At 44.4% G+C, this 26180-nt stretch overlaps 1 protein-coding gene across 2 annotated transcripts in view; it reads right to left on the bottom strand.

The window, feature by feature from the left end:
* The window catches only part of LOC147632712 (exosome complex component RRP45A-like), a 63368-nt gene extending 46913 nt beyond the window's left edge, over positions 1-16455 (bottom strand). For both annotated transcript variants that reach the window (XM_086807535.1, XM_086807536.1), the window contains exon 1: positions 16298-16455. In XM_086807535.1, coding sequence (XP_086663661.1) covers positions 16298-16419 — 122 coding nt within the window. In that variant the 5' untranslated portion in view covers positions 16420-16455. The remainder of the gene's footprint in view (positions 1-16297) is intronic.
* Positions 16456-26180: the final 9725 nt, after the last annotated feature.

Raw genomic sequence — 26180 nt, 5'->3', positions numbered from 1 at the left:
TGGCTACATGTCAAAGGACACATAATGTGTGGATTGTCGGAATATGCAGCGGAAATGAGACCAAAATCTCAGAGCAGAAAACGCAGAACTGCAAGAGAGGAGAAGTGCAGTAAAACTCAGCTATATACACAGTAGATCCGGTACAATATGTGGGGGGGCCAAGTACCCATATATATGTGGAAGAGAGCAGCCAATCGGCCTGTATAAACAGGGCCGACAGCCCCCTATAGGGCCCCATGACCAAGTATAACTTGGTTGGCTGGCCCACGACCAGCATAACTTGGTCGGCTAGCATCAAAGGTGGGCCCCCATGGCCAGCCACCTCCTACAGGCCAGCCAAAGAAGGAAAAAACAGCCCCCCTGTCACATGCAGTCTGCATTGTAGTGCATGGTGACAAGCTAGCTCATCATCATCAGTGCAACATTGTACAGTATTAGTTCCTTTTAGGATGATATTTGTCATACGCCGTGACCCCATTGTAATCCTTAGTCCCAGGATAAGTCAGGCACGAGCTACGTAGGTCGTCCTCAGCCTTAGACAGTCAGTCAGTCAGTCCAAGTCCTGTAACCCACTTGAAGAGACGCATTCATGCATGTAAAGTCAATAAAACCCTTAGGGTTTGCATTAGAAAGCATTCTGCATATTGCACATTATTCATTCATTGCATCTAGACCATTGCAGAACCCTCAGATATCATCTAGTATTTATCAAAATATTTACTAGGAATTTTCTGGTATTATTCCCATAATTTCCAACATTTTATACATCATTTAGGTATTTTATGTGGACATGTGCAGTCAGCCAGCCCTGTAGCCAACCGACTAGCTCATCTGGCCCATATAAATAGCTAAGCATGGTATTCATTCATTCATTCATTCATCATATTCAACATAGAGCATTCAATGCTTGGAGCCTTCACCACAAGGAGCATAAAGCGATTGCAGTTTCCAGTAATCATACCTCAACGTTTTCCTCCTACAGCACTAGGCGCATCAACGCATGAGCATACTACATCAGCAAAACGCAGCAGTTTCAGCATTCTGCCAGCATTCCACCTTGCGTTTTCTGCATCTATACAGCTTTCAGCATTCATCTACTCATTGTTTTGCTCCAACCACTTGGTGAAGGTAAAACGCAGCATTCATACATAGTCTAGAACATTCCCAAACAAGAATCTAAGCCTAAGAAAACCCCCGATGAAAAGGCTAAGGCAGACATTACTGGAGGTTATCTTCCTCCAGAGGAACAAAAGAAATACCAATCAGAAAATAGATGTTTTTTATGTCACATCATAGAGCATGGTAAGAAGGATTGCCACGAATGGCAAGCGGAACAAGCCGCCAAAGCCCCTTTTGCCACAGTTGCCACAGCATCCCCAGCTCCTCCAGCCCTGCCTACTACCACCAATGCGGTTCAACTTTTATCTTCTATGCATCCTATACCATCCGTGGTATTTGATGCTAAGCAGGAGGGTGAGAGCGATGCTACACAGAAAAGCCTCATCCGAGCTTATGGCTTTACCCGACAATTTGTAGTCCTATTCGACATGGGCAGTTCTAAAGATGCCATCTCTCCCCAGTTGGCTAACAAAATGAGCTGCACATTAGTCCCTTATCATCTAGATGTCGACGGGTTCACACCTGGTCTCCGCACCCACATTTCTCAGAAGGCACAGCAATTTGCCTTTGAAGTTCAAAAGGCCTCATTCCAACGAGATTTCATTGTCTCGCCTCTTTTGGGATCTGACATGATCTTAGGAATTCAGTGGTTCCGTCAGGATGAACCTATTCCCGATTGGGAACAGGACACTTTTACTATCTGTAAAGGTTCTCCTGAGCCTGTCATGATTCGTGGGGATAGAGGCATTCTTGGTATCCCATTGATTTCGCATCTCCTTCTGCTATCCGCAAGGGAGCAGAAGGAGCACTACTTTATGTTCGTGCTCAAACAACCTCTACCTCATCGGTAGCATCTCTCTCATCTTCAGTCCCACAGTTAGCAGACCTCCTATCCAAACATCAGGACATTATGCTTAGGGACGATCTCCCGCCCAGTCTCCCTCCATCCCGTCCTGAGAGGACCATCATATTGATTTGGTCCCTGGATCAGAACCTCCTCGCAGGTTTCCCTATCGTCTTTTCAAGACCTTAGAGGGCGAGCTAGAAAGACAATTATCTGAGCTCCTCCAAGCCGGAATCGTTCGGCACCCATCCTATTTGTCCAAAAGAAGGACAAGTCTGCACGCCTCTGTGTAGACTCTAGGGCATTAAATAAACTCACCATTAAGAATAAGTTTCCTATGCCAAGGATTGAGTACATTTTGGAGCATTTAGACGGTGCTAAATTTTTCACTAAGATCAACCTCAAGAGTGGTTATCATCAGGTCCGCATTTTTTAAGCTGACATTCCAAAAACAGCTTTCCGGACAGAGCGTGGTCACTACGAGTTCGTAGTCATGCCTTTTGGGCTTACAAATGCACCCACAATCTTCAATAAAATGATGTCAAGGATTTTCGCAGTCCTCATTGGAAAGTGTGTTTTCATATTCCTTGATGACATACTAGTCTTCTCAGCCACCACGGAGCAACATGAGAAAGATGTGGAGAAAGTCTTGCAACTCTTGCGAGATAATGGGCTATACATAAACGCCAAAAAATCTGTCTTCGGCATTAAGGAAGTTCAATACTTGGGCTATATCATCGGTTCCGATGGAATTAGACTGGATCCATCAAAGGTTCTGGAAATCTTAGATTGGGACATTCCTAAGACCGCCCAAGAGATCCACTCATTCGTAGGTCTTTGTCAGGCCTATAGTACCCATGTCCACCAGTTTTCCAACCTTGCAACACCTCTTACCAACTTGCTCAAGGGGGTGAAGACTCGCACGCAAAAAGTCTCAGTCACAGGCAAGTCGCTTGATGCATTCTGTGCACTCCAGAAAGCTGCCTCAAAAGCGTCTGTATTAAAGTTAGCATCTTGGGATGAATCTTTCGAGGTCATTAACGATGCAAGCAATGTAACCATAGGTGCAATTCTCCAACAGAACAATAGACCCGTGGCAAACTACAGTAGAAAGTTGGATGTCGTCGAAAAGAATTATTCGGTATATGACAAAGAACTTTTGGGTGTGACCACAGAGCTCAAACATTGGAAGCCTTTTCTTTATGGACAGGTCTTCACAGTAAAAACAGACCACCAAGCACTTAAGTGGTTTCACATGAAAGACCAATATGTCGACTCCCCTGAGTTTGGTACTCAGTATAATTTGGCCCTCACTTCTGAGCTTGGCCATTATTCATTACAGAACGGTTGGTTGTTCTTCAAGAACCGCCTCTGTGTCATCCGGGAAAAGCGATCGGCTCTTCTCCATGATGCCCATGACTCCTTAGTTGGAGGACATAGAGGTATCAACAGTACCCTCGAGGAATTAAAACGGTCCTTTTATTGGCCTGAAATGAAACGTGATGTATATTCACATGTTCAAGCCTGTAAGATTTGTCAAAAAGTAAAGGTTACACATACAAAGAAGACTCGGTTACTCCAACCTTTGCCTATCCCCGACGGACCTTTCATCGACATATCTATGGACTTTGTAGGGCCTCTACCAACATCCACCGGATCCCGTAACACTCAGTGTTTCACCATTGTGAATCGCTTCAGTAAATTCTACATGCTCATCCCATGCAAGCATACGACTAGAGCTGAGGACGTAGCCGGTCTTTTTCTCAAGCATTGGTACCCAATTTGTGGTTTGCCTAGCACCATCAGCTCAGATAGAGATTCCAAGTTTACCTCGCATTTCTGGAGGGCATTATTCGAAAACTTTAGAACTAAGTTACAATTGTCTAGTGCATTCCATCCACAGACAGACGGCCAAACAGAAATTTATAACCAGTTGGCATTTGATGTTCTCAAGTCATATTGTCATGACCAACAGTCCAAATGGGAACATTATCTTCCATTGGTCCAGGCTATCTTGAACCACACTCATTCATCAAGTGTCGGACGCACTCCATATGAAGCAACCTTCTCTTTTGACGAGATTGGTGTCTCCATCTCTAGAGGCTAATAAAACCACGGAAACATTTTCCAAGATCATTGAGTCAGTCAGGAAGCCTATAGCAGACAAGCAAATAAGTCAAGACGAGATGTCCACTTCAAGGAAGGGGATTGGGTCTATCTGCGTATCATGAAACAAAGATTGAAACAAGTGGGTAAACATTGTCCCAAGCTTTCATTCCGTAGTTTTGGACCTTTCCCAATAGTTAAGTTAAGTGATGTCTCCATGAAGTTAAAATTGCCTAACAGTTGGACGATGCATGATGTTTTCCATGTTTCTTGGCTAAAACCATATGTTGGACTAGAAGTGTTTGATGGTTCAGATGAACAGCAGCCAGACATGGTAGACGAAGGCGAAGTCATCGAGCCTAAGCAGATCCTTCTTCATCGTTGGAAGCATGGTTCTGGTCGACGGATACGTCAGTTCTATACGAAATTCTGAGATCGAGGTACCCACGAAGCCGTAGGCTAGACGAGGAATTCTTTCAAGAGTACCCTCAGTTGTTGGCGAACTACTTGGAAGCCATGAACTTGCCGCCACGCTACGCAGGAAGGAATGTCACATGGTGACAAGCTGGCTCATCATCATCAGTGCAACATTGTACAGTATTAGTTCCTTTTAGGATGATATTTGTCGTACGCCGTGACCCCATTGTAATCCTTAGTCCAGGATAAGTCACGCACGAGCTACATAGGTCGTCCTCAGCCTTAGACAGTCAGTCAGTCAGTCCAAGTCCCTTAACCCACTTGAAGAGACGCATTCATGCATGTAAAGTCAGTAGAAACCTTAGGGTTTGCATTAGAAAGCATTCTGCATATTGCACATCATTCATTCATGCATCTAGACCATTGCAGAACCCTCAGATATCATCTAGTATTTATCAAAATATTTACTAGGAATTTTCTGGTATTATTCCCATAATTTCTAGCATTTTATGCATCATTTAGGTACTTTATGTGGACATGAGCAATCGGCCAACCCTGTAGCCATGGTTGTCACAGTACGAAAATACGATACCGTACGGGAATTTTTGGTACGATATGAAATTTTCGGATACCGTACGATAAAATACGGTTTTTATTTTTTATACTTACAACCTATGGAGCTTCAAGCTTGAATGTGAGGGAAGGTTAGGAGGGGAGGAGTCTACAGTGCTTGAGGAACCAGAACATGGATATGTGTCTCTCCCGGTTGGATCTCCCGATTGTCTCCAAAAAAGAACCTAGATGGGTAATGCAATACCAAAGGTCTCCTAGAGTAGCGTTTATGACTAAGGGACCGTCCTTGCACAAATATGAGGAGTGCATCTAGGGTGATAAGTTTAGGGACTCCTCTCTAGATCAAAATGGCCATGTCCAAATCTTCTCTCTCGTACATAACTTGAGAATCTAATTGTCTAGCCTACCTATACCAGGGATCCCCAAGTGATGTAGCAAGATTCTCTCATCCTACCAATCAAGTGTACACTACCAGTCTACCTCGCCAGATTTTTTAGGTCTCTCAACAACCCCATATGGAATACTGAGTGGACACAAAAGTTGCGAAGTATTGCGAGCATTTGGGATCTTCGTAAAGCAGGGTTTCTATATTTTTTTTAAGCATTTGGAAAAAAAATTTCCAAGGAAAAATAATTTTTTGGGGGAAAAAAAAAACTCGTACCGTACCATATCGTACGGAACCGTACCGTACGAACCCATTCGTACCGGTACGAGAAACAACTATGCCTGTAGCCAGCCGACTAGCTCATCTAGCCATATAAATAGCTAAGCATGGTATTCATTCATTCATTCATCATATTCAACATAGAGCATTCAACGCTTGGAGCCTTCAGCACAAGGAGCATAAAGCGATTGCAGTTTCCAGCCATCATACCTCAGCGTTTTCCTCCTACAGCACTAGGCGCATCAACGCATGAGCATACATCAGCAAAACGCAGCAGTTTCAGCATTCAGCCAGCATTCCACCTTGCGTTTTCTGCATCCATACAGTTTTCAGCATTCATCTACTCATTGTTTTGCTCCAGTCACTTGGTGAAGGTAAAACGCTGCATTCATACTCATTTACAGCATTCATACACGGTCTAGAACAGTCCCAAACAGATCCTCCCTCAGCCTCAACTTTGCATCTCTCCCTCGTTCAATTGGGAAGAGTGCACATGCTCGAGATTGGACATCATTGGTGCTTCTACTATAACATGCAGAAGCTTCAGGGAAGATCGGTAACTTCAATGCTCAAAAATCAACACACTTTTTGCGACGGAATTAACGCACAAAACTGAATAAAGATGTGCAGAAAATAGAGAGAGAGGGGGAGAGAGGAGAGGACACAGTATTGGGTCCCAAATACCCTCTGTAGGACCCCCACCACAGATGGTGTATTTGCTTTATTAGAATGATGTAAATATGAAAGAAAATACAGGAAAACTTGACCTTTCTTGGCTGAGAAATCTCTGCCCTTGACCTCCAGTCCTTCACCCCTTTGCGTTAGCAAGCCCTTGGCTGTCTTGGCCCTTTGGTTGCTTGAGCACTTGGTGAATTATGAGATAACTCAATGGGATTGTGGGCCTTGGTATTTATACTACCTACTAACAGCAGTCAGCCAGCATTAATCCAGGCGGCTGTCTTTATTCTGCCCACAACTGAATTATTAGCATTAAATGCTGAAATAATTCACATAAAAATCTGCGCATCTCTTCATGGCTGGCTGGGCATCAGGCGCATGATTACAAAGGGGCTGGGCACTGTCTTTAGACTGTTTTGGGGACTGGGCAGCCTGTATGGGTTGCCCCATACTTGCCCTTACAGCCCCAAATAGGCTGTATAGCCTCTATGCTTCCCCTGGCCTGCCCCTAGGGCTGTCCTACAACCCCTCCTAGGACAGCCCCTCCATGGCTGGTGGTTTCAGCCAAGGCCTTCCTGGCCCTCATGGGGGTGGTTTTACATTATCCCCATGCCCACACAAGGACTTGGGGTCGCCCTATGGACTGGCCCCTTTTCCTAAAAGCAAACCCTAACTATCTACACAATGATCTGGCATCCAATACCATACCAGATACACAGAATCACTGACATCATTCCAGAGGGAGACTCACAGCGCGAACTGGCACTATTTCATGTGCAAGACAGTGCACACCTGACCTTGGACTCATGTGCAAGACAATGCACACCTGACCTCGGACGACTGGGATGGATCCCTGGCTGACTCGTCCCGGACTGGGCTCACATGGGACTAGTTTACCATCCCAGGTCCTGCACCTTCCGTACAAATATATGTCTACGTGGCATCCAAGTGCGGGGTGCACGTGACATCCCCTTCTGCTTAACTTGACGGAAGCTGCATAGCCTTCAAATAATCTATCAATAACGCCGGATAGTCTTCGAAAAACTCTTTGTCAAGCCATACCGCTTCGTGGGTCCCTTGGTCCTAAAACTTCGTGAGGAACTGTCTTTGCCTTCGGCCTAAGCCATGCTTGAAGCGGTGCAGAAGGGTCTGTTCTGGAACCATAACTTCTGCTTCATCAACAATATCTGGTTCCACCTCATCTTTAACTTCTGAAGGGGTTGGACCTTCATATGGCTTTAACCAGCTAACGTGAAATACATCGTGCATAGTCCCACTCGGAGATAGCTTTAACTGTATAGACACCTCATTAATCTTTTTCTGGATGGGAAAAGGTCCAAAGCTCCTGAAAGATAACTTTGGGCATCGCTTGCCCACCTGTTTCAACCTTTGCTTCATAATCCGAAGATAAACCCAATCCCCTTCTGAAAACTTCATATCCCTTCTGTTTTTATTGGCTTGTCGAGTGTAGGCCTCTTGTGCTTTAGCCAATCTGTCTTTTACTGACTCTAAAATCTCTTGGTAAGACTCCGTCACTCTGTTCGCTTCAGGTACTGAAGACGAGGTCCTGGTCAACGACGACTCGAAAGGTCTTCCAAACGCTGCCTCATATAGAGTCCTGCCAATAGCTGAAGAAAAAGAATCATCCAAAACAACTTGAACTAAAGGCAAATAAGATTCCCACTTACCTTACAGTCGTGGACATAACACTTCAGCACATCAAAGACCAACTGGTTGTATATCTCTGTCTGGCCGTCCGTTTGTGGGTAGAATGCACTGGAAAAATTCAATCTAGTACCAAAGTTATCAAACAATGCCCTCCAAAAATGACTGGTAAACTTGGCATCTCGGTCTGACACTATGGTCCTAAGAATCCCGCCAATCGGGTACCAATGCCGAATGAACAACAACTAAGCAACATCCTCGGTGGTCACATTGGCTCTGCAAGGAATAAGCATAACAAATTTGCTAAATCTATCAAGAATAGTTAAGCACTGCATATTACGCTTACTCGGACTGGGAGGAAGATTCATGACAAAGTCCATTGAAATATCTGGGAAAGGACCCTCAGGAATTGGCAAGGGCTCTAATAACCCTATCTTCTTTCCGTGAGGAGCTTTCACCTTTTGACAAATAGCACAGCGTTGTACATATGTATCTCGCCTCATCTTTGGCCAATAATATTGTCATTCCAATTTCTCCAGAGTCGAATTCATGTCCCTATGACCACTAGTAATGGCATCATGGGCATCATGGAGAAGAGCTGCCCTAAACGACTTCATGACACACAGTCGGCCTTTGTAGAAAAGCCAACCATCGCGTATCAGAAAGTGGCATGGTCCTGTGGCATCCAATGCATGTTCCCACTGTGTACCGAATTCCTTGGAATCCACATACGTGTGCTTCATGTCATCTAGTCTTGTACCAACAAGGTCGAGTCTAGTGGTTTGAATCGAAGTCACTTGTCCCTTCCTGCTCAAAGCATCGGCCACTGGATTGGCCCTTCCTAGAAGGTACTCAATCATACCACCGAATTGCTGGAATATCTGACTCCAGCGATGTTGTCAATCACTCCACTGTGCACTTGGCATTGTCTAAATCCAGCGTAATGCCTGATGGTCAGTGCGAACCTCAAAGTCACGGCCATAAAGAAAATGTTTCCAATGTTTCAAGGCCTGTATAACTGCTAGGAGTTCACGATCATAGATTGAGTAATTTTTCTCTACAGGCAGTAGCTTACGAGACATGTAAGCTATTGGATGACCATTCTGTTGTAACACACCTCTAATTGCGACGTTACTCGCATCGGTGATCATTTGAAATGGCTCGTCCCACGAGGCAAGTACTAAACAAGGCGCTTCTGATAAAGCCACCTTGAGGTTCCTAAATGCCTCCAACGCTCGTGGAGTCATTCGAATCCGTTGCCTTCTTGTCTTCACTCCCTTTAGCAGATCGGTGAGATCTGCCGAGAGGTCAGGCAACACAAGAAAGAGAACGACACCTGTTGGCCCCAAAGCTTGGCGCCCCTTTCGGTATTTCTTTATTCAATTTCAATGGAAAAGTTTTAGATGATTACAACATGGCCATTCATGGCTCATATGTCTGCAAGTCCAATCTGCCAATCCTCAGGACCTCTTAGCATAGAGGTTACACAGCCTTGTGTCCCAAGAACACCACACAGTTATCTCCTCTAATCTGCGAAGACTGTACATCCATGAGGCCTTGAATAATATGCATCTGACTGAACCATGCACATAGCCACAAACTCAGCCATGAAAACAGTCCACAAAACTCTTCCAAATTAGCCCACGATCTTGTCCTATTTCCACCCTCTCAACTTTCAAACCCTTCCTCTCACAAAGGGCCAGAGAGAACCACTCCAGAACAGTCACGAGCCAGTGAAAAGAGAGACTCCATAAGACACCACCTACAGTCCCACCTGCTCACAAAGAGAGAGAAACTTACAATCTTTATGCCACCTTCCTCCAGAGAGAGAAAGAGAGAAGTGAATCGTCAACTGTGTTGCCTACAGTCAGTCTGTATGCTTCCAGCTTTCCAAGCATGAGAGAGAGAGACAGAGTAATAGCAGTTCAGTTTCTGTGTGCCGCCTGCAAGCAACCTGCCGCCCTGTTCTTCAGTTTTCTGTGCGTTGACTGAAAACGGTCCGCCGCCCATACTGCCTCCTATGCGCTGCCTGCAAACAGTCCGCCTGTATGTTGTCGCCCCTGCTCCTCTGTCCAGCCCGTGAGCAACCTCGCACGCTTTTCCTCCAGCAAGACTGTCGCCAGAGAGAGAGAGTAAGCAATACACCTGCGCTGCCTGTGGCACCAGCCGGTTCCGCCTCTCCTAGGGGCCACCCAAGGTTATAAAACCTTATGAACTTTAATTCCCTTGGCACCAAAGGTTATAAAACCTTTTAGCTTTAATTATCTTTGTTCCCTTCACACTTGGGGTTGTCCACACATGGGTCAATAAACCTTAGCCCCAAATATGAACCTTTAAATATTTATCCTGCTCATCGACCACCATGCTCACACTTATACTGTACCAATTTCACAGGGTCATGACACCTCCCGTGGGTAGGCACACCCACATCACAGGCCCTCACTCCCTACAGTACAACCCCTCTCAGCTCCTGGACGTGGAACCAATCCCAGTGAGCTGGGGTGCTAACAAAGCATCTACTGAGGAAGAGGCTTCGTGAAGAGGTCCGCCGCATTGTCCTCCGTTGAACAAAAGGCTAGCAAGATGTCACCATCCAAAATCTTCTCTCGAACAAAGTGATATTGTATCTCTATATGCTTGGTCCGAGCATGGAAGACCGGGTTCCGAGCAATAGTGTCGCACTAGATAACCGTGGGTACCTTTTGCGGAAACCCAATCTCACCAAGTAACCTCCTTAGCCACACCACCCGGCAAGCAACACCACAAGTAGCCCGATACTCTTACCTCCGTGGAAGACAAGGCAATTGTTGGCTGCTTTTTGTTGCTCTAAGAAATCGCTCCCGAGCCAAGGGTAAAGCTGTATCATGAAGTAGATCTCCTCGTGTCTAGATCTCCTCCCCAATTAGCGTCACTCCAGTCCTAGAGACCGACTCAGTCCTTCGATCCCCCTCTAGTGTCATAAAAGAGTCCAAGATCCTTCGTACCCTGCAAATACCGCAAGATCCGCAATCCTGCGTCCCAATGAGTCTTCAAAGGTGTCTACATAAATAAGCTCAGCAGCCCCACTGGAAAACTCAAGTCCAATCTGGTGTTCAGCAAACCAAATCAATGAACCGACAAGTTTCCGATATAAAGAGGCATCAACCTGCTCACAAGGATCATGTACAGTAAGTTTGGTATTCGGGTCCATCGAAGATGAAATAGGTTTGCAGTTCTCCACTTTTGCACCGACAACTAGGATGGCCACGATTCGGACAGTTATTGCCCTTGCCTCTCATCAGCAGTGGCCGGTGTATCAGATGGATGTTCAATTTGCGTTTCTGAATGGTGACTTACAAAAGGAGGTCAACCTCCAGGCTTTGAGGTTTCGGGCTCAAAAGGTATGGTTTACAGGTTGCGGAAGGCCTTGTATGGTCTTAAACATGTTCCTAGGGCCTGGGACCAAAAGGTTGATGCTTTCTTTCAGCGATAGGTTTCTAGAGATCAGTTGCAGAATTGAACTTGTATCTCTTTCGAGAACGCGGTATGGTCACATTGATTATCCTCTATGTGGATGATCTCGTCCTCACTGGTAGTCATGTGGAGCACATAGCCGTGGCGAAGGCTACATTGTCAGAGGAGTTTGAGATGACGGATTTAGGCTTACTCCATTTCTTTTTGAGATTGGAGATTTGGCAGACCCAGAGAGGGTTCTTTGTTTCTCAGTAGCAGTATGTTCATGAGTTGTTGGAGGCCTTTGGAATGCCCTCATAGTCGATGCCTGCCATTGAGCATAGCCAATAGCCACAAGTCTGGCCTTGTGCTTGTCCACGGACCCATCGGACCCATCGGACTTATACTTGGTTTTGTAGACCCACTTGACATCAATGACTAACTGTTTCGACGGCCCCAGAACCAACTCCCAAGTCCCATTCTTCTCTATGGCCTGAAGTTTCACTTGCATGGCTTTCCTCCAAGTCTCCTGGGAAAGAGCTTCCTGGCTCTTTATCTCAACTCATACGAGCCATCAAGGCATAATTTACCTATAAATGCTCCTCTAACTGACTTTTGTCACGAACTTTGTGCGATCTTCGAGGTCCATCCTCCGTGGTCCACTTGGAGGGATACTCCGTCACACCAAACTCTTGAATGATATCCAACCACCACCTCGGTACCCGAAAAGAACGCGGAGCAGCCTGCTACTACTATAGCAAATCTCCAACCTCGGGATCAACCTCTCCTACTGACCAAGGATAGCTAGCTAGAACAATAGCCCGAGACTCATCCTCATACTCATCTAGCTCTCCAAGAAGCGGTGGCTCCTCAACAATGGAAGCTGGAACATGCTCATCAAAGACAACATCTCTGATAACAACAACCTCATTTCGCTCAGGTTCATATAACCTGTAGCTTTTGGAAAGAGAGTTATATCCCACAAAAACAAGCTTCTGGGACTAGGAGTCAAGCTTACCCCTCTGCTTCTTCAGAATGTGAACATAGGCATCACTCCCAAAAACACGGAAATAGGACACATCTAGTTTCTTGCCAAAATAAGCCTCAAATGGAGTCACCTTAGGCATTGCAATTGTCGGAGATCAGTTGAGGATATGGACAGCCATGGCCATAGCCTCTCCCCAAAGTGGATGAGAAAGGTCGCAATCATAGTTGTCACGGTACGAAAATACGATACCGTACGGGAATTTCTGGTACGATATGAAATTTTGGGATACCGTACAATAAAATGCGGTTTTTTTTCACTTACAAACTATGGAACTTCAAGCTTGAATGTGAGGGAAGGTTGGGGGGGAGGGGGGAGGAGTCCACAATGCTTGAGGAACCAGAACATGGAGATGTGTCTCTCCTAGTTGGATCTCCCAATTGTCTCCAAAAAAGAGCCTGCATGGATAATGTGATACCAAAGGTCTCCCAGTGTAGTGTTTATAACTACGGGACCGTCCTTGCACATATACGGGCAGTGCATCTAGGCCCTAGGGTGATAGGTTTAGGGGCTCCTCTGTAGATCAAAATGGCCCTGTCCAAATCTTCTCCTCATACATAACTTGAGGATCTGACTGTCTAGCGTACCTATACCAGGTACCTCCAAGTGATGTAGCAAGATTCTCTCCTCACCCTACCAATCAAGTGCACACTACAAGTCTACCTTGCCAGATTTTTTGGGTCTCTCGGCAACCCCATATGGAATGCTGAGTGGACACGAAAGTTGCGAAGTATTGCGAGGATTTGGGATCTTCGTTGAGCAAGATTTCTATTTTTTTTTAGCATTTGGAATTTTTTTTTTCAAGGTAGGGGGGGAGGGGGGAAAAACTCATACCGTACGATATCATATGGAACCATACCATACGACCGTATGGTACGAATAGGTTCGTACGGGCACGAGAAACAGCCCTAGTCGCGATGCTCCAACATCGTCCTTGCCATCTCCACCACAGTCCGGTTCTTTCACTCTAACCACTCCATTCTCTAAAGGAGACGCAGTATTGGCCAGCTCTCGCTTGATGCCATTCTCCGCACAAAACCGCACAAAAGCATTGGAAGAGAACTCCCCTCCTTTGTCAGCCCAAACAATCTTCACCTGCAATCCAGAATCCTTTTCCACCAAAGCATACCAGTCCGTGAACCGAGCAAAGGCTTGGTCCTTATGTGGCAGAAAGTACACCCATGTAAACCTACTACAATCATCCACAATCAGCATGAAATACAAGGCTCCTCCCAAAGATGGGGTCTGCATAGGCCACATAAGTTAGTGTGAACTAACTCCAGTGGTTTCGAAGCCCACCTGGTAGCTTGCTTCGGAAAAGACTCCCTATGCTGCTTCCCACGAATGCAAGAATTGCAATGTCCCTGCTTGCTACCAACATCTGGCAAGCCATCCACCATTTGGTCCCAAAAAGCCCGCCGCAGTGCGTCCACATTCAAGTGGCCAAAACGAAAATGCCACAAATCATCGAGCTGAGTACTTGTAAGAGAAGAGAGTACTGAGAGTTTGTAAATCACATTCTCTACGCCGCCTTCCCAAACAACCTAGCCCTTTGCTTTGTCCCGGATAGCAATTGAATGCTCACCAAACTCCACCCGCATGCCACTCTTGCAAACCTCATGCACTAACAAAAGATGAAAGCCAAGAGATGGGACATAAAGAACCAGGGAGGAATGCTTCCCCCCTCTACCATCGGGAACGATCACCAACCTGCCCTCATTGTGAATCGGGATAGTGGACTTGTCACCAATAAAGATGTGACTTGTTTGCCTCCAAAGGTCCTGTAACAACTCTCGAGAAGGAGTCATGTGCCTAGACGCACCACTGTCTAGAATCCACTCCCGAGCACCCCAACGGTGAGACTAACCACCTCCCTGCTCCAAGAAGATGAGGCTCTGGTGTCCATAATCTCCAAGTGCACAAAAGCCGGAGTCTTCGCAGCTGCAGCTGAGGAATCTGCACCTTTCTCGATGCTCCGCTGAGGACATTTCCTCCAATAGTGACTCTTCTGGCCACAATGGTTACACATCCGCTCAGCCTTCAAGGCATCACAATCCAAGTCGGGTTTCTTCTTAGAAGACTTCGACTGTGATGACTTTCCTTTGCCCTTGTTGATGTCGTTGCGGCCTTCCGATCGCTGGCCAGTCAAAGCCTCAGAACCTCCGCCCCGTGGTGGGTTCAAAAACCGCTCCTCCTGGTCCAAGATCATCGGCACAAGCTCCTTTCAAGTAATGGTACTGAGCCTCTCACTGGTGATCAAAGAGGAATAGAAAGCTGAGTACTGAGAGGACATATGAGCCAGCAGGGTGATGGCCATGTCCTCTAATGATACCTCCTTCCCAAGCTAAAGAACCTCCAAATCATAAGATTCCAAAATAGACTCCATCATCACCTTCCAAATGCCATAGTTGTTCCCGTCCACCTATCAGTCCACCTGGAACGTCGGGAGGGTGGGGATCTTCACAGGTTTATCCACCATCTCGAGCAAATCTGCCATCTCGGGGGTTCACGTGGTCTTGTGAAGGAGGGTGGGTGGGAAAAAAACTTGAAGAAGAGGCTGCACTTTCTTGCAAGGTGGCAGTCCAGCAATGACGCCCACCTTCTAACCGCTTCTCCACGCCCATACAGCCCGAACAGCGAACACTCTCCAATCAGCAACAAGTTGGGCTCTGATACCATGTCAGAATATGTAACGGAAATGAGACCAAAATCTGAGAGCAGAAAACGCAGAAGTGCAAGAGAGGAGAAGTGCTATAAAACTCTACTATATACACAGTAGATCTGGTACAATATGTGGGGGGGGGGGGGGGCAAGTGCCCATATATATATTGAAGAGGGCAGCCAGTCGGCCTGTATAAACAGGGCCGACAGCCCCCTATAGGGCCGCACGACCAGGTATAACCTGGTCGGCTGGCCCACGGCCAGCATAACTTGGTCGGCCAGCATCAAGGTGGGCCCCCATGGCCAGCCGCCTCCTATAGGCCAGCCAGAGAAGGAAAAAAACAGTCCCCCCCACCTACACCTACAAAATTGGGGAAAGAAATGGAAAAAAACAGGGACTCCTCTCGTGGGTGGGCACACCCCTCACTCCCTATAGTACAGTATGGTACAGACAGGATATGAATGCTAACATGGATGTGGAAACATCCCCATACATCTACAAGTATGGCCCATGAGGGAGTATGACTACGCAAATGAAACACTGAAACCTCCTACAAAAGAGGATGGAGCTTGGGCAGCTAAGCCCATGGCTCCTATGCTGAACCTTAACTCTAGCCTTGTGGTCCAAGCATGAACTTACTTTTTTTTCCCCTTGAGTAGATCCTATGATAGTAGCAGTTTTTTCTCCACCCGCAGGTGAGTACCTGCCCATAGGCAGCATTTTTCTGCCGCCCAGGACACGCACCAAGAGGTGCACCAGCGGGGATTCGATCTCATGACCCCCCACAAACCCACACTGCTGCACTGCCACCCCATCAAGGGTCCATGCATGAGCTTACTTCCATATACACTAAAACACAACACTCAAATGTACGTCTCATCACTGTTCAGAGCTTGGATTTCTGCATAAGGTCCAAGACTCAAAACCCTAGAGCTATGCTTCAGCTGCATCTCCACCATAAATCTAACCCTAATGTACTTCTGAGGATTTTCAACCCGAACTCTACAGTAATCAAAGAAGTCCTTGAATATGAACTTAATCTGTTTAATTAGGCTTATGTGCCTTTATTTTCCTAAAAAGAGGGGAGGTTACCTGGAGAATTTGATGTTGAGGCGACGAGAATCAAAGGGTCTGCGCCCGTCGATGCGCTGGTCTTCCTTCAACGCGGCAACTATGAAGTCTTGTAGGGAGGAAGCCATCGCCATGGCTGTCATGCTTCACACTGTGTACTCGAGCCTCTTGTGTATATACAATTTTGAAGTTCTCAAAAAATTGGTTATACAAATTTACCCTTTAATAAGCACTCAAAATGTTTTTTTCTTATTAATTAATTAATTTGGCTTTGTAAACCATAGGAGGAATTTTTTTTTCTTAAGGTGCATTAAGGGTTGTTAGCTAAGGGTTTATGAATGAATTTTTCTTAAAGACATAATTAGAAAGAGTTGAGTTTGGTTATTTCTATAATTAGAGAGATGGGTATATGTGGCAGGCATAGGTGAGTTGCCGAGTCCTGTGCCTGATGTGGTGTGCTCCATGCCCCCCCAACTCTTAGAGCTCAGGGTCGTCCATACTTGGTTGAGCCCAATAGAAGCTTGTAGTGCACACTGCAGTACGAGCCCGACAAATACCTCCGCGCACTGTAGAGACGATGTAGGAAACCTCCCTCGTCGCTTCGTGAGTCCAGCAATCTCTTTGAGAGAGAGAGAGAGAGAGTGCCTCTGATGATTTTTTGAACAGGGTGGTCTGTTGGTTCTTCATAAAACTGAAGGATCAAAAGCTTTATAGGAGAGAGGAGAGAGAAAATCTAACCTGCAAAAGAAGTATGGCTTTTGTGTGCTAAAGTTCAGGCTCAGTAAAATTCGGTGCCTGTTTTGAAAGCGGGCAACGAATTAATACCACAAGTTGAGACTAGTAGAGAGCAACTATAGTACATATGATAAAGAGTTAACTACTATAGTACATGCTCTTAGGATTTGGAAACATTTTCCTATGGGTTCCAAATTCTTAATCAAGACTGTGATCAATAAAGTATTAGACACTTGCTCTCTCAACCCTTGATTTCACGCAGACACATCAATAAAGTATTAGACACTTGCTCTCTCAACCCTTGATTTCACGCAGACACATCAAATATTCAGAGTTTTTAGCGAATGATACAATATCAACCATGAAAGAAAAACGTAGTGGTTATGACGCTCTTAAGTAAAAGAGACTATTCCTATGTCAACCATAGAGACTTCACCTTTTGAAGCCATGAAGGATTCCTATGAGTAGGATCCAAAAAATTTGGAGACTTGGAACTAAATGAAAGAATATAATTGGATTCCTAATGGTGAATACTCATATAATGAAGGATATCTTTTCTCGTAGAAAAGATTATGCGTCACACGACCATTTAGACATTGTTTTAGAGGAGATACATCCACCTCCATACATGGGACATAAAGGCATATCCTATACTTTACATACTCTGGCTAGAGAATATTATTGGCCTCTATATTGAAAAAGGATGTAGTTGAATTTGTTGTGCTGAGTGCATGACATATCAACAAAAGATTAAGAGCTACAAAGGCGAGACTAAAGGCCTATTGATGCCATTGATGCACCACGGGAGCACATATCAAAGAACTTCATTATGGGCTTCCCTACTATCGTGAGTCATAATGACATGATTTAGACTATAGTTGTTATGCTGAACCACACCTCCAAGAGGGAACTCTACACATTCACCTAATGGATGAGCAATGAAACACAACCATTGTGGGGTACTTACCAATGCTTCGAGCTCGTGTCTCTTGAAGCCTCCAAGCTCGCATATATTCTCCAAACTCCAAGCTCCACCTCCTCACTGTCATCTGTGGAGTTGCTCACACCATCACATAGGCTAATCACACTCTCTCTCGCTCTCTCATACAAGCAGTGCCTTTACATAACACTTATTAATGTCCTCAATTGAGGATCATGGTGTTAATCCAAATGGGATTAACATTCCCCCTTTCCTGAAGTAGGTTCTGTCCTCAGAACCTGTTACCGAGGTCTGAAGACCTGGTCACCAAATTCATGGCGATAGAAATTACGGCGAGACTGGAGTTTCCTGAGTGTGCGCCGTATTAAAAGACTAAGGTCATGTAAAAGGGTAGGAGAAGGGTGTGTGTGAATGGACTTATGGTCCACTAGCTCACCTATTTAAAGGTGGAGCTAGAAGGCATTTGTGTGTGAGCTAAGGCCAAGTTGTATTCATAAGCAACTTAATAAACAAGATGTGTTCTTGTATTTTGGGGGTCTCTCTCCTCCACTTATCTTGATCTAGCATAAGCACCACGTTCTCTCAACACGTCGGAATCTAGAGCTTAGGTAGATTAGGTCACATTTTTTGTGGTGTAGACTAGGTTATCCACATCTCACTTCTTGTGGAGATGAACCCCCAGCCAGTGGTGGAGGCCTTCCAGCTGCTTGTGGAGACCATATCTTGGCTTGATTTCAACTAGGAAGATGAAGCATACCCCCCGGGCATTCAGTTTCATATAGCCAATTGTAGGGTTACTCCTCTCTCAACCGTGCCATTACACTCTGAGCAGGCCGACGCACGCTACACTGCAGCGCTGTTTTCGTACGCGAATTCACCTTCAGTTGGGTAATATTAGGCCACATAAGCTTAGGGATTTTGAAGCCCATAGCCTCAAGGTTCTACAGCCAAGAAATCAGCCTCAATGGCTGCTTGACGTCTGCACTAGAAATAAAAGACCAGGCTGCTTCTATTTTCTGCCATGAAAGCTTCTTCACAAAAGCTTGATAATAGTGTTCCTAAACACTAATAGTGTTAATTAACACTAATGATGCAACTAATCCAGCAAAGGGAAGCCATTTCAGAGTGTTTCTAAACATTAAGAGTGTTCTTAAACACTAATAGTGAATCTAATCACCAATGCAAGTGTCATTAGATGCTAAAAATGTGCTCTTAAGCACTAATAGTGTTGCTAAACACTAACGCGGTGATCTTAATCACCAAAGAAAGTGTTCTTTGACACTAATGAAGCTCATCTCCATCAGAATCAGTGGTTGGACACAAACCCTAAGTGCTAAACCATAAGCTTCATCATCTTAATCTCTTTTTATGCAACATCCTTGGCTTGATTAAGGGTTGTTGCACTCTCATAAGCCATTCTCTTTCTACTTAAGCCATTCTCTTTCTACTTAAGCCAAAACATCACAAATTTTTTTGGTTTTCTTCTTCATAAATCAGCCCATTACACTCTTGTAATCTCCCTTCAATACCCAATGTCAAAGGAAAACACCCAAATTAAGAAGTTCTCAGGAGAGGGCTTCCACACTTGGCAAGTTCTTGTCAAGTACAAGATGATATCCAAAGGTTTTTGGCCATTCATCTCCGGCACTAAGGTTATTGATCGAACTAAGGCTGAAGATATTGAAGATGATAAGAGGGCACAAGCCATCATCATGCTCCATCTTGATGAGGCTCTTATTCACCATGTGGATGAGCTTCCAACTGCAAAGGAGAAATGGAATGAGCTTGACAAGCTCTATGAAGCTCGTGGTAAGAATTCCAAGATCTCACTTAAAATTGAATTTTTTAGCTTGGAGCTCAAAGAGGGAGAAGGCATTGGAGCCTTTATCTCTCACTTGAAGGGCCTTATGGCTCAACTTGCATGAATGCGAGAATGGATGAAGATGATGCAGTGGCTGTTTTTGTTAAAAGCAATCAAGAAGGTGTACCCCACCTTAGTCACCACCCTGAAGAACATACCTAATCCCACCCTTGAAAGAGCCATTCAATCTTGTCTTGAATGAAGAAAAGAGGCCAAAGGGAGGAGCTGAATCTTTAAATGCATCGGCTCCATTGAATATCGAACAAGCTTTGTCACATCAAGTGAGCGAAGTAAGGTGTACCCATTGCAAAAAGGTAGGTCATTTTGCAAATAATTGTTGGATCAAATATCCCAACAAGATGAAATGTAACAAAAGTAAACAAACGGGACATATCACCTCTAAATGTCCTAACAAAGAGTCAGAGGCTAACTTTGTATCAACCTCTAACTCCTCTGAGCACTTGTTTTAAATCTCAATGTAACAACACCTATATTCCTAAACCTTGTACGCCTAATGTTATAAAGGCAACCTATGTCCAATACCACCTATTCCAATTCTCTCATAGTTGGTATTGAGGGAGGGTATTAAAAGACTAAGGTCATGTAAAAGGGTAGGAGAAGGGTGTGTGTGTGAATGGACTTATGGTCCACTAGCTCACCTATTTAAAGGTGGAGAAGGGCATTTGTGTGTGAGCTAAGGCCAAGTTGTATTCATAAGAAACTTAATAAACAAGATGTGTTCTTGTATTTTGGGGGTCTCTCTCCTCCACTTATCTTGATCTAGCATAAGCACCACATTCTCAACACGCCGAAATGCTGAATGGGACTTCCAGAACCCAGTGTCGATCATGTCTTCAAATGTTATGTGCATATAACCTGGAAGACATCTTAGACGATGGTAATATATCATTATACCTCTGTCTGTTGGCCCTTGGTTCATATTGAACTGTAGATGCTGAGCCTCGTAGCCATCATAAGGTTCTCTAGGTTGGTCTATCAGAACCACTAATAACTTCATGAACCTGACACTTGCTACAATTGCAGGATCTGGTATATTTTTTGCCAAGTTCTGATCCAATTGAGTAGTTGTTGTCTTTGTGCCTGAATACTGAAAAATGTGGCTGGGTTAAACATTGGAAAATTATAGCAGACATGAGAATCCCTCTCTTTTGCTGCTTGAAACTCTAGCAGTGTCCACCTCCTCTTGATAGGCATGTAGAGTGGATCCACTCATAATGTTGGTGGCGCACTCATGTAAATGCTACTGTATTCAGTGTGACTATTAGAAATTCCTTTCTCCATGAAGGTTGCACTCCAAAATCCTGCAGTTGTGGTGCCTCTTCATTTGTGTGTATAGTAGTGTATCCACCTCTGTGCACTGGATGTTTCCTCCTCCATCTTCTGTAAGAATAACTGACCACAAAAGTGACCAGGCAAATTTCCAACAAGTGTGAGAGATGGGGGTTTGCTAACTTCGTGTGTTTTGCCACATTGGACCATAATGTTCCTTCTCCAGCCAATGGTAGTAATTCCTATAATTCTGGAAGAGTGGCCCAGAGAGGGTATGGCACATAATGTTGCTGAGTGGGGGTGACCGCAGAAAATCCTCTGGGAGAATCTTGCTTGTAGGATCGAACGGGGTAATCTGCATCAGGGCATTGAACATAAGCTCTAGCTCTAACAGTGGATTGCCTTGTATGAATTCTTCATATTCTACAGTTGTCATGGAATCCAAAACATTATTGTTAGTGTAAGGTGTAATATTATCAACTGGAGGCAGATTACATACCTCTTGAGGTTGCCTTGGTGGAGATGGAACAGGTGCCAATATCTCCTCGGGGGCGAGAGTGTTAGTGGGAAATTCTAATTTTGGTGGGGAGAAGGAAGAATAGATGCATCTAGCTTGTGCAGAAGTAGTAGGAGGTGTGCTTGGATAGGGATTAAGAAGCCTATTGGCGATATTAGTATACACAGGGTAGGTGTTTTTGAAAAAAGAAGATGGATCCTCATCCTCACCGTGACCCAAACTAGGGGGTGGGTGGCCAGGTTTGTGAGCTTGAAAAAAGGTGAATTTCAGGGATTTCTTCGTTATCCACATCTGGGTAATTTATGTGAGTTGCATCAAAATTATTGCTTACAGTGGTAAGCATAGCTTCTAAATGCTTATGGATATTAGTATATAGCTTAAGGATGCCCACTGGGTGATATAAGGTAGACCCACAAAGATTTAAATGCTGGTGGGTATTATATACTTCTAACCACCCGTGACTAATTACCCATTGATAAGTATTAGCCACAACCTCGTAGTTAGCTGGTGTTGCTGGTATGTCATCTGGAACAAACAGGTCGAGTTTGTCGACCCTGTTGTCCAGAATTTCTTAATTTTGTAAGACACGACACTAACTACGGAGGTTGAGGACTATTGGATGCAAAGGATAAAAGAAGATATCTTGTGGGTTAGTTAATATCAGATCCCCCCTCAAAATGTCCATAATGATGGTTGGGTCAGCATCGTGCTCGGTATTTTGTTTAATAAGGGTTAATTCTCCTAAAACTATATCTTCAGCTATCATATTGAAGTAATGAGAGTGTTAGTGTAGACAAAAACAAGGTAAGAGTTTGAGAAGGAGCCCGAGGAGTTACTGGAAATTGTCCCAATTTTGAGGCGCACTCAAGGAGGGTACGTAAGTCATCTGAGGGCTCCGGTCTTTGACTCCTTTCATGTGTGGCTAGTTGGCAGGCTAGTTCTTGCATGCAGATATCAGCATTGCTGAGCTCTGTAATAGAAATGGCTGTTTCTCTGATCATCCGTTCAGCATCCAGCGCTTCGAATCTTCTTGTTGCCACTTCTTGTGCTCTTCTGGCAGTAGCTTCTATTTGATTGGCGTTAGTAATTTGAACTACCTGTTGTGTTGCCAATCTTTGTGCATCCTATAATTGGTTTTCTAGTTAAGATATTGTTTCTTGGCTTCTTTGTGCTGCTGTTTGGTTCGTGAGATGATTATTTCATTGAGAGCCTTTAGTTTTTTTGCATGTGTTTTGTTAATCTACTCTCGTTCCTGTTGCAGTCCTTGTACTCTTCCTTGTTCTTCTTTGAGGTTGGTTGTGAGGAGCTCTATCTGTTATCGAAGCATATCCGCAAATATGCTTTGTGCTCTCTTGGTACACCTCCATTTCCTTGGCATGCCTAGTTGTTAGGCCTTTTGTGTGAGCTATCTCCCTTTGTATATGTGCTCCTTTGCTTGCTCCAGCCTTGCATTTAAGTCAGTGTTCTCATTTATTTTTTGTACAATGGTTTGACTCAAAACCAAGTTGTTGCTCTCTAATGCAATGTATCTTGTTTCTTGTTGTTCTGCAGCTTGTAAACTCCTTATTTATGATTACTTCTTTATGAGTTTCCTCTACTACCACCAAGGTGTCTTTCACACTTTGTGTTTGGGCATTGGCCTCTTGTAGCTGATTCCATAGGCTAGCATTCCTGTCGTGCAGCATGTGTGTTGTCAACAAATGGCAACGCCATACCTTCTGTTCATGTTCCTAGTTGGTACTAGTGGCCACACATGGGGATCATTGAGGAGTGTGTGGAGGCCTTCCAAGGTATCCTGGAGGAATTGTTGAGAATCCATCTCTTTGAAGGAACCAAGATGCGGTAGTGGCTTGTCTTCACCCAATCTTCTTTGTTTGCTTGGCATGGACATTTCTGGGGAATGTGGCCTCTTACTAGATTCTGCTGGCATTACTAAATCTTGTTGTGCAACTGATGCCTCCTTGTGTATTGGTCCTTCCAAAGAATGATCTTTCAGTGTTTGTTCTCCAGCTTCCTCTTTGTGCATCTCCGCTAGTTGTGAATCCTTTAGCAGGGACAGGTCTTTGAATATTTGTTGTGCATGGCTCATTGGAGGAGAGAGCTTTTGGTGTTGTTCCTGGCATAGTAGGGCTTTGTATTTTTTCTTGGAGAGCCTCTTGGTATGTCTTGATCTCTGATGCCACAGCGGCTTTCAATTGTTGAGATTCTGTGGTGACATCCACTAGTCTTCTTCTTTCGATCTTTCTTGATTGACTTTATGAACTGTTCTATCTCCATCATTAACATTGCTTGTCCTTCATCCATCCTTCTAGTAGCTTCGGTAGGTTAACTGGGGATTAGGGCTAGCGATAAGTTTTCCTTTGGTTCATCTTTTACTGGCCATTGTGCCACATGGTTAAGTATTTGTGTTAACAGGTATGGGTTGTTGACCTTGGACTGATGTGCCTTGAGATAATTTTCCATTCTGCATAAAAAAGGCCCAATCATCCTCCTTTTCTTCATGTGCTTTGGCAATTCTGTTAAGGCTGACCCTGTTATACCTATCAACTGATTTGATTTGCATCATCATGGACATTGCACTGCAAGCTTTCTCCGTGGCTTCATCCTTTATGTTCTTGTACACCCCATCGGAGTTATAAGAATCTCTCTTTAGCATCTCCTTAATGGGCATTATATCTATTGTGTGTCTATGGGCCCTGACTGCTGCGCGGGGACTTGTAAGGTGTCTCTGATAAGGTCTTTTGTTATGAGCAGTTCTTTCGTGGTACCATCTGCCTTTGTAACTTTTCCTCGATTTGTGTCGATCCCTCTGGGTAACACTGTAGCCATTCTAGAGAGGCCGACTTTTTCTAGCTTATCTTTTACTTCTGCATCTTCCAAAATTCTTTACTATGGCACTGTAGAGTGATTTTCCCATGTGGTGTAATGACCTATCTTTTGATGAGTTTTCCCTGGAAGGACTGGGCATAAGGGCCCAAGAAGTTGCTCCTCAGCTTGTTGGCACTCTGGGACCCTGTGACACTACTAGCTTGTGTTGGAGGTGGTTGCTCCCGGGACTCAGATTCTGACATAGACAACTGTACAAGCATATATTGTTAGTCGAATGATTGGTGGAAGCCCACTCCCCCTCCTTTTTTTTGTGTCAGTATGTTGTGAAAGATTCGTGATGGCCTTCCCATATAGTAAAATGTGTGAATTTAAAGGTGTGAAAAGTTTCTGTGAAGCTGCTGACTCGGGGACGTGAAGTTCTCCAGTGAAAGTGTCCCGTGAAGTTGCACACTTGGGGACGTGAAGTTCCCCCGTGAAGTTGCGGACTCGGGAACGTGAAGTACTCCCGTGAAGGTTTCCCGTGAAGTTCTCTCTTGAAGTTCCCCCGTGAAGTTGAAGACTTGGGAACGTGAAGTACTCTCATGAAGTTCCCCCGTGAAGTTACAGTCTTGGGAACGTGAAGTACTCCTGTGAAGGTTTCCCGTGAAGTTCTCCCGTGAAGTTTCCCTGTGAAGTTACAGACTTGGAAACGTGAAGTTACAGACTTGGAAACATGAAGTACTCCCGTGAAGGTTTCTCGTGAAGTTGCAGACTTGGGAACGTGAAGTACTCTCGTGAACTTGCAAACTTGGGAGCGTGAAGTACTCCCGTGAATTACTCCCATGAATTTGTAGATTTTTACATAATTGCGTGACAATGAAGCTTGTTTTTATTTGTTTTCTATACCTTATGTTTTCATGTAGCTATTTTTCAGAAGGCGGATTTGCATTTTACGTTTTCATTTATTTTTCAGTCCATGAATCGGAAATTAAAAGAGATATACTTTAAACACTCATCCCAAAACTTTATACATTCAAAAGAAACAACGAAAACAAAGGATCAAAAAAGGAATGAAAAGAAGGGTATAGCTCCCACCTTGAGAATTCGCGAAGGCGATGTCGGGAGTCAAAGAGTCAAAAGCGCACAAAGAATCGATGAAAGAGAACGTGTAATCGCAAGTGAAAATGATGAAATTAAGAGAACAATCGCTTTTATAGCGTACCCGTCGGACAGGGCGGCTACGTTAAATGATCAATCCATGTGTCAGTTTGTGATTGGCTCCGCATTTTTACCGTTTCACGGTGTGAACTTCTTGTACTTTTTCACGACGTGAAACACTAAAATGGTTCACGTCGTGAAACAGTTTGGGGTTCTTCATGGCGTGAAACATAAAAAATAGTTCACGTCGTGAAACATTTTGGGTACTTCACGGCGTGAAACATAAAAAATAGTTCATGTCGTGAAGTATTTTTCTGCTGTTTCATGTGAAGTTTATAAAATCAAATTTTTGTACTCAAACACACCCGCATGCACATGATGATGCATTGATTTTTTACCATGGAAACCAAAGGTTTTCTTTGGTATTTTTAGGCATTGTTTGATGAAAATTTTTTAATTCTAATCGGGAGAATTACTGATGGAAATGTTAACATTTAAATACCCAATGGCCTTTGTGGTTGTTAAGTGCACACTACGAACTTTTGCATCCGTGTGTTCCAGGTTTGGTTTGCCTAAGGCTATCCAAGTATCATAT

This window comes from Cibotium barometz, chromosome 13, assembly GCF_041138505.1.
Source record: "Cibotium barometz isolate CiBa-2024 chromosome 13, ASM4113850v1, whole genome shotgun sequence".
Taxonomy (NCBI): domain Eukaryota; kingdom Viridiplantae; phylum Streptophyta; class Polypodiopsida; order Cyatheales; family Cibotiaceae; genus Cibotium; species Cibotium barometz.
This window is presented reverse-complemented; position numbering and strand designations above follow the sequence as displayed.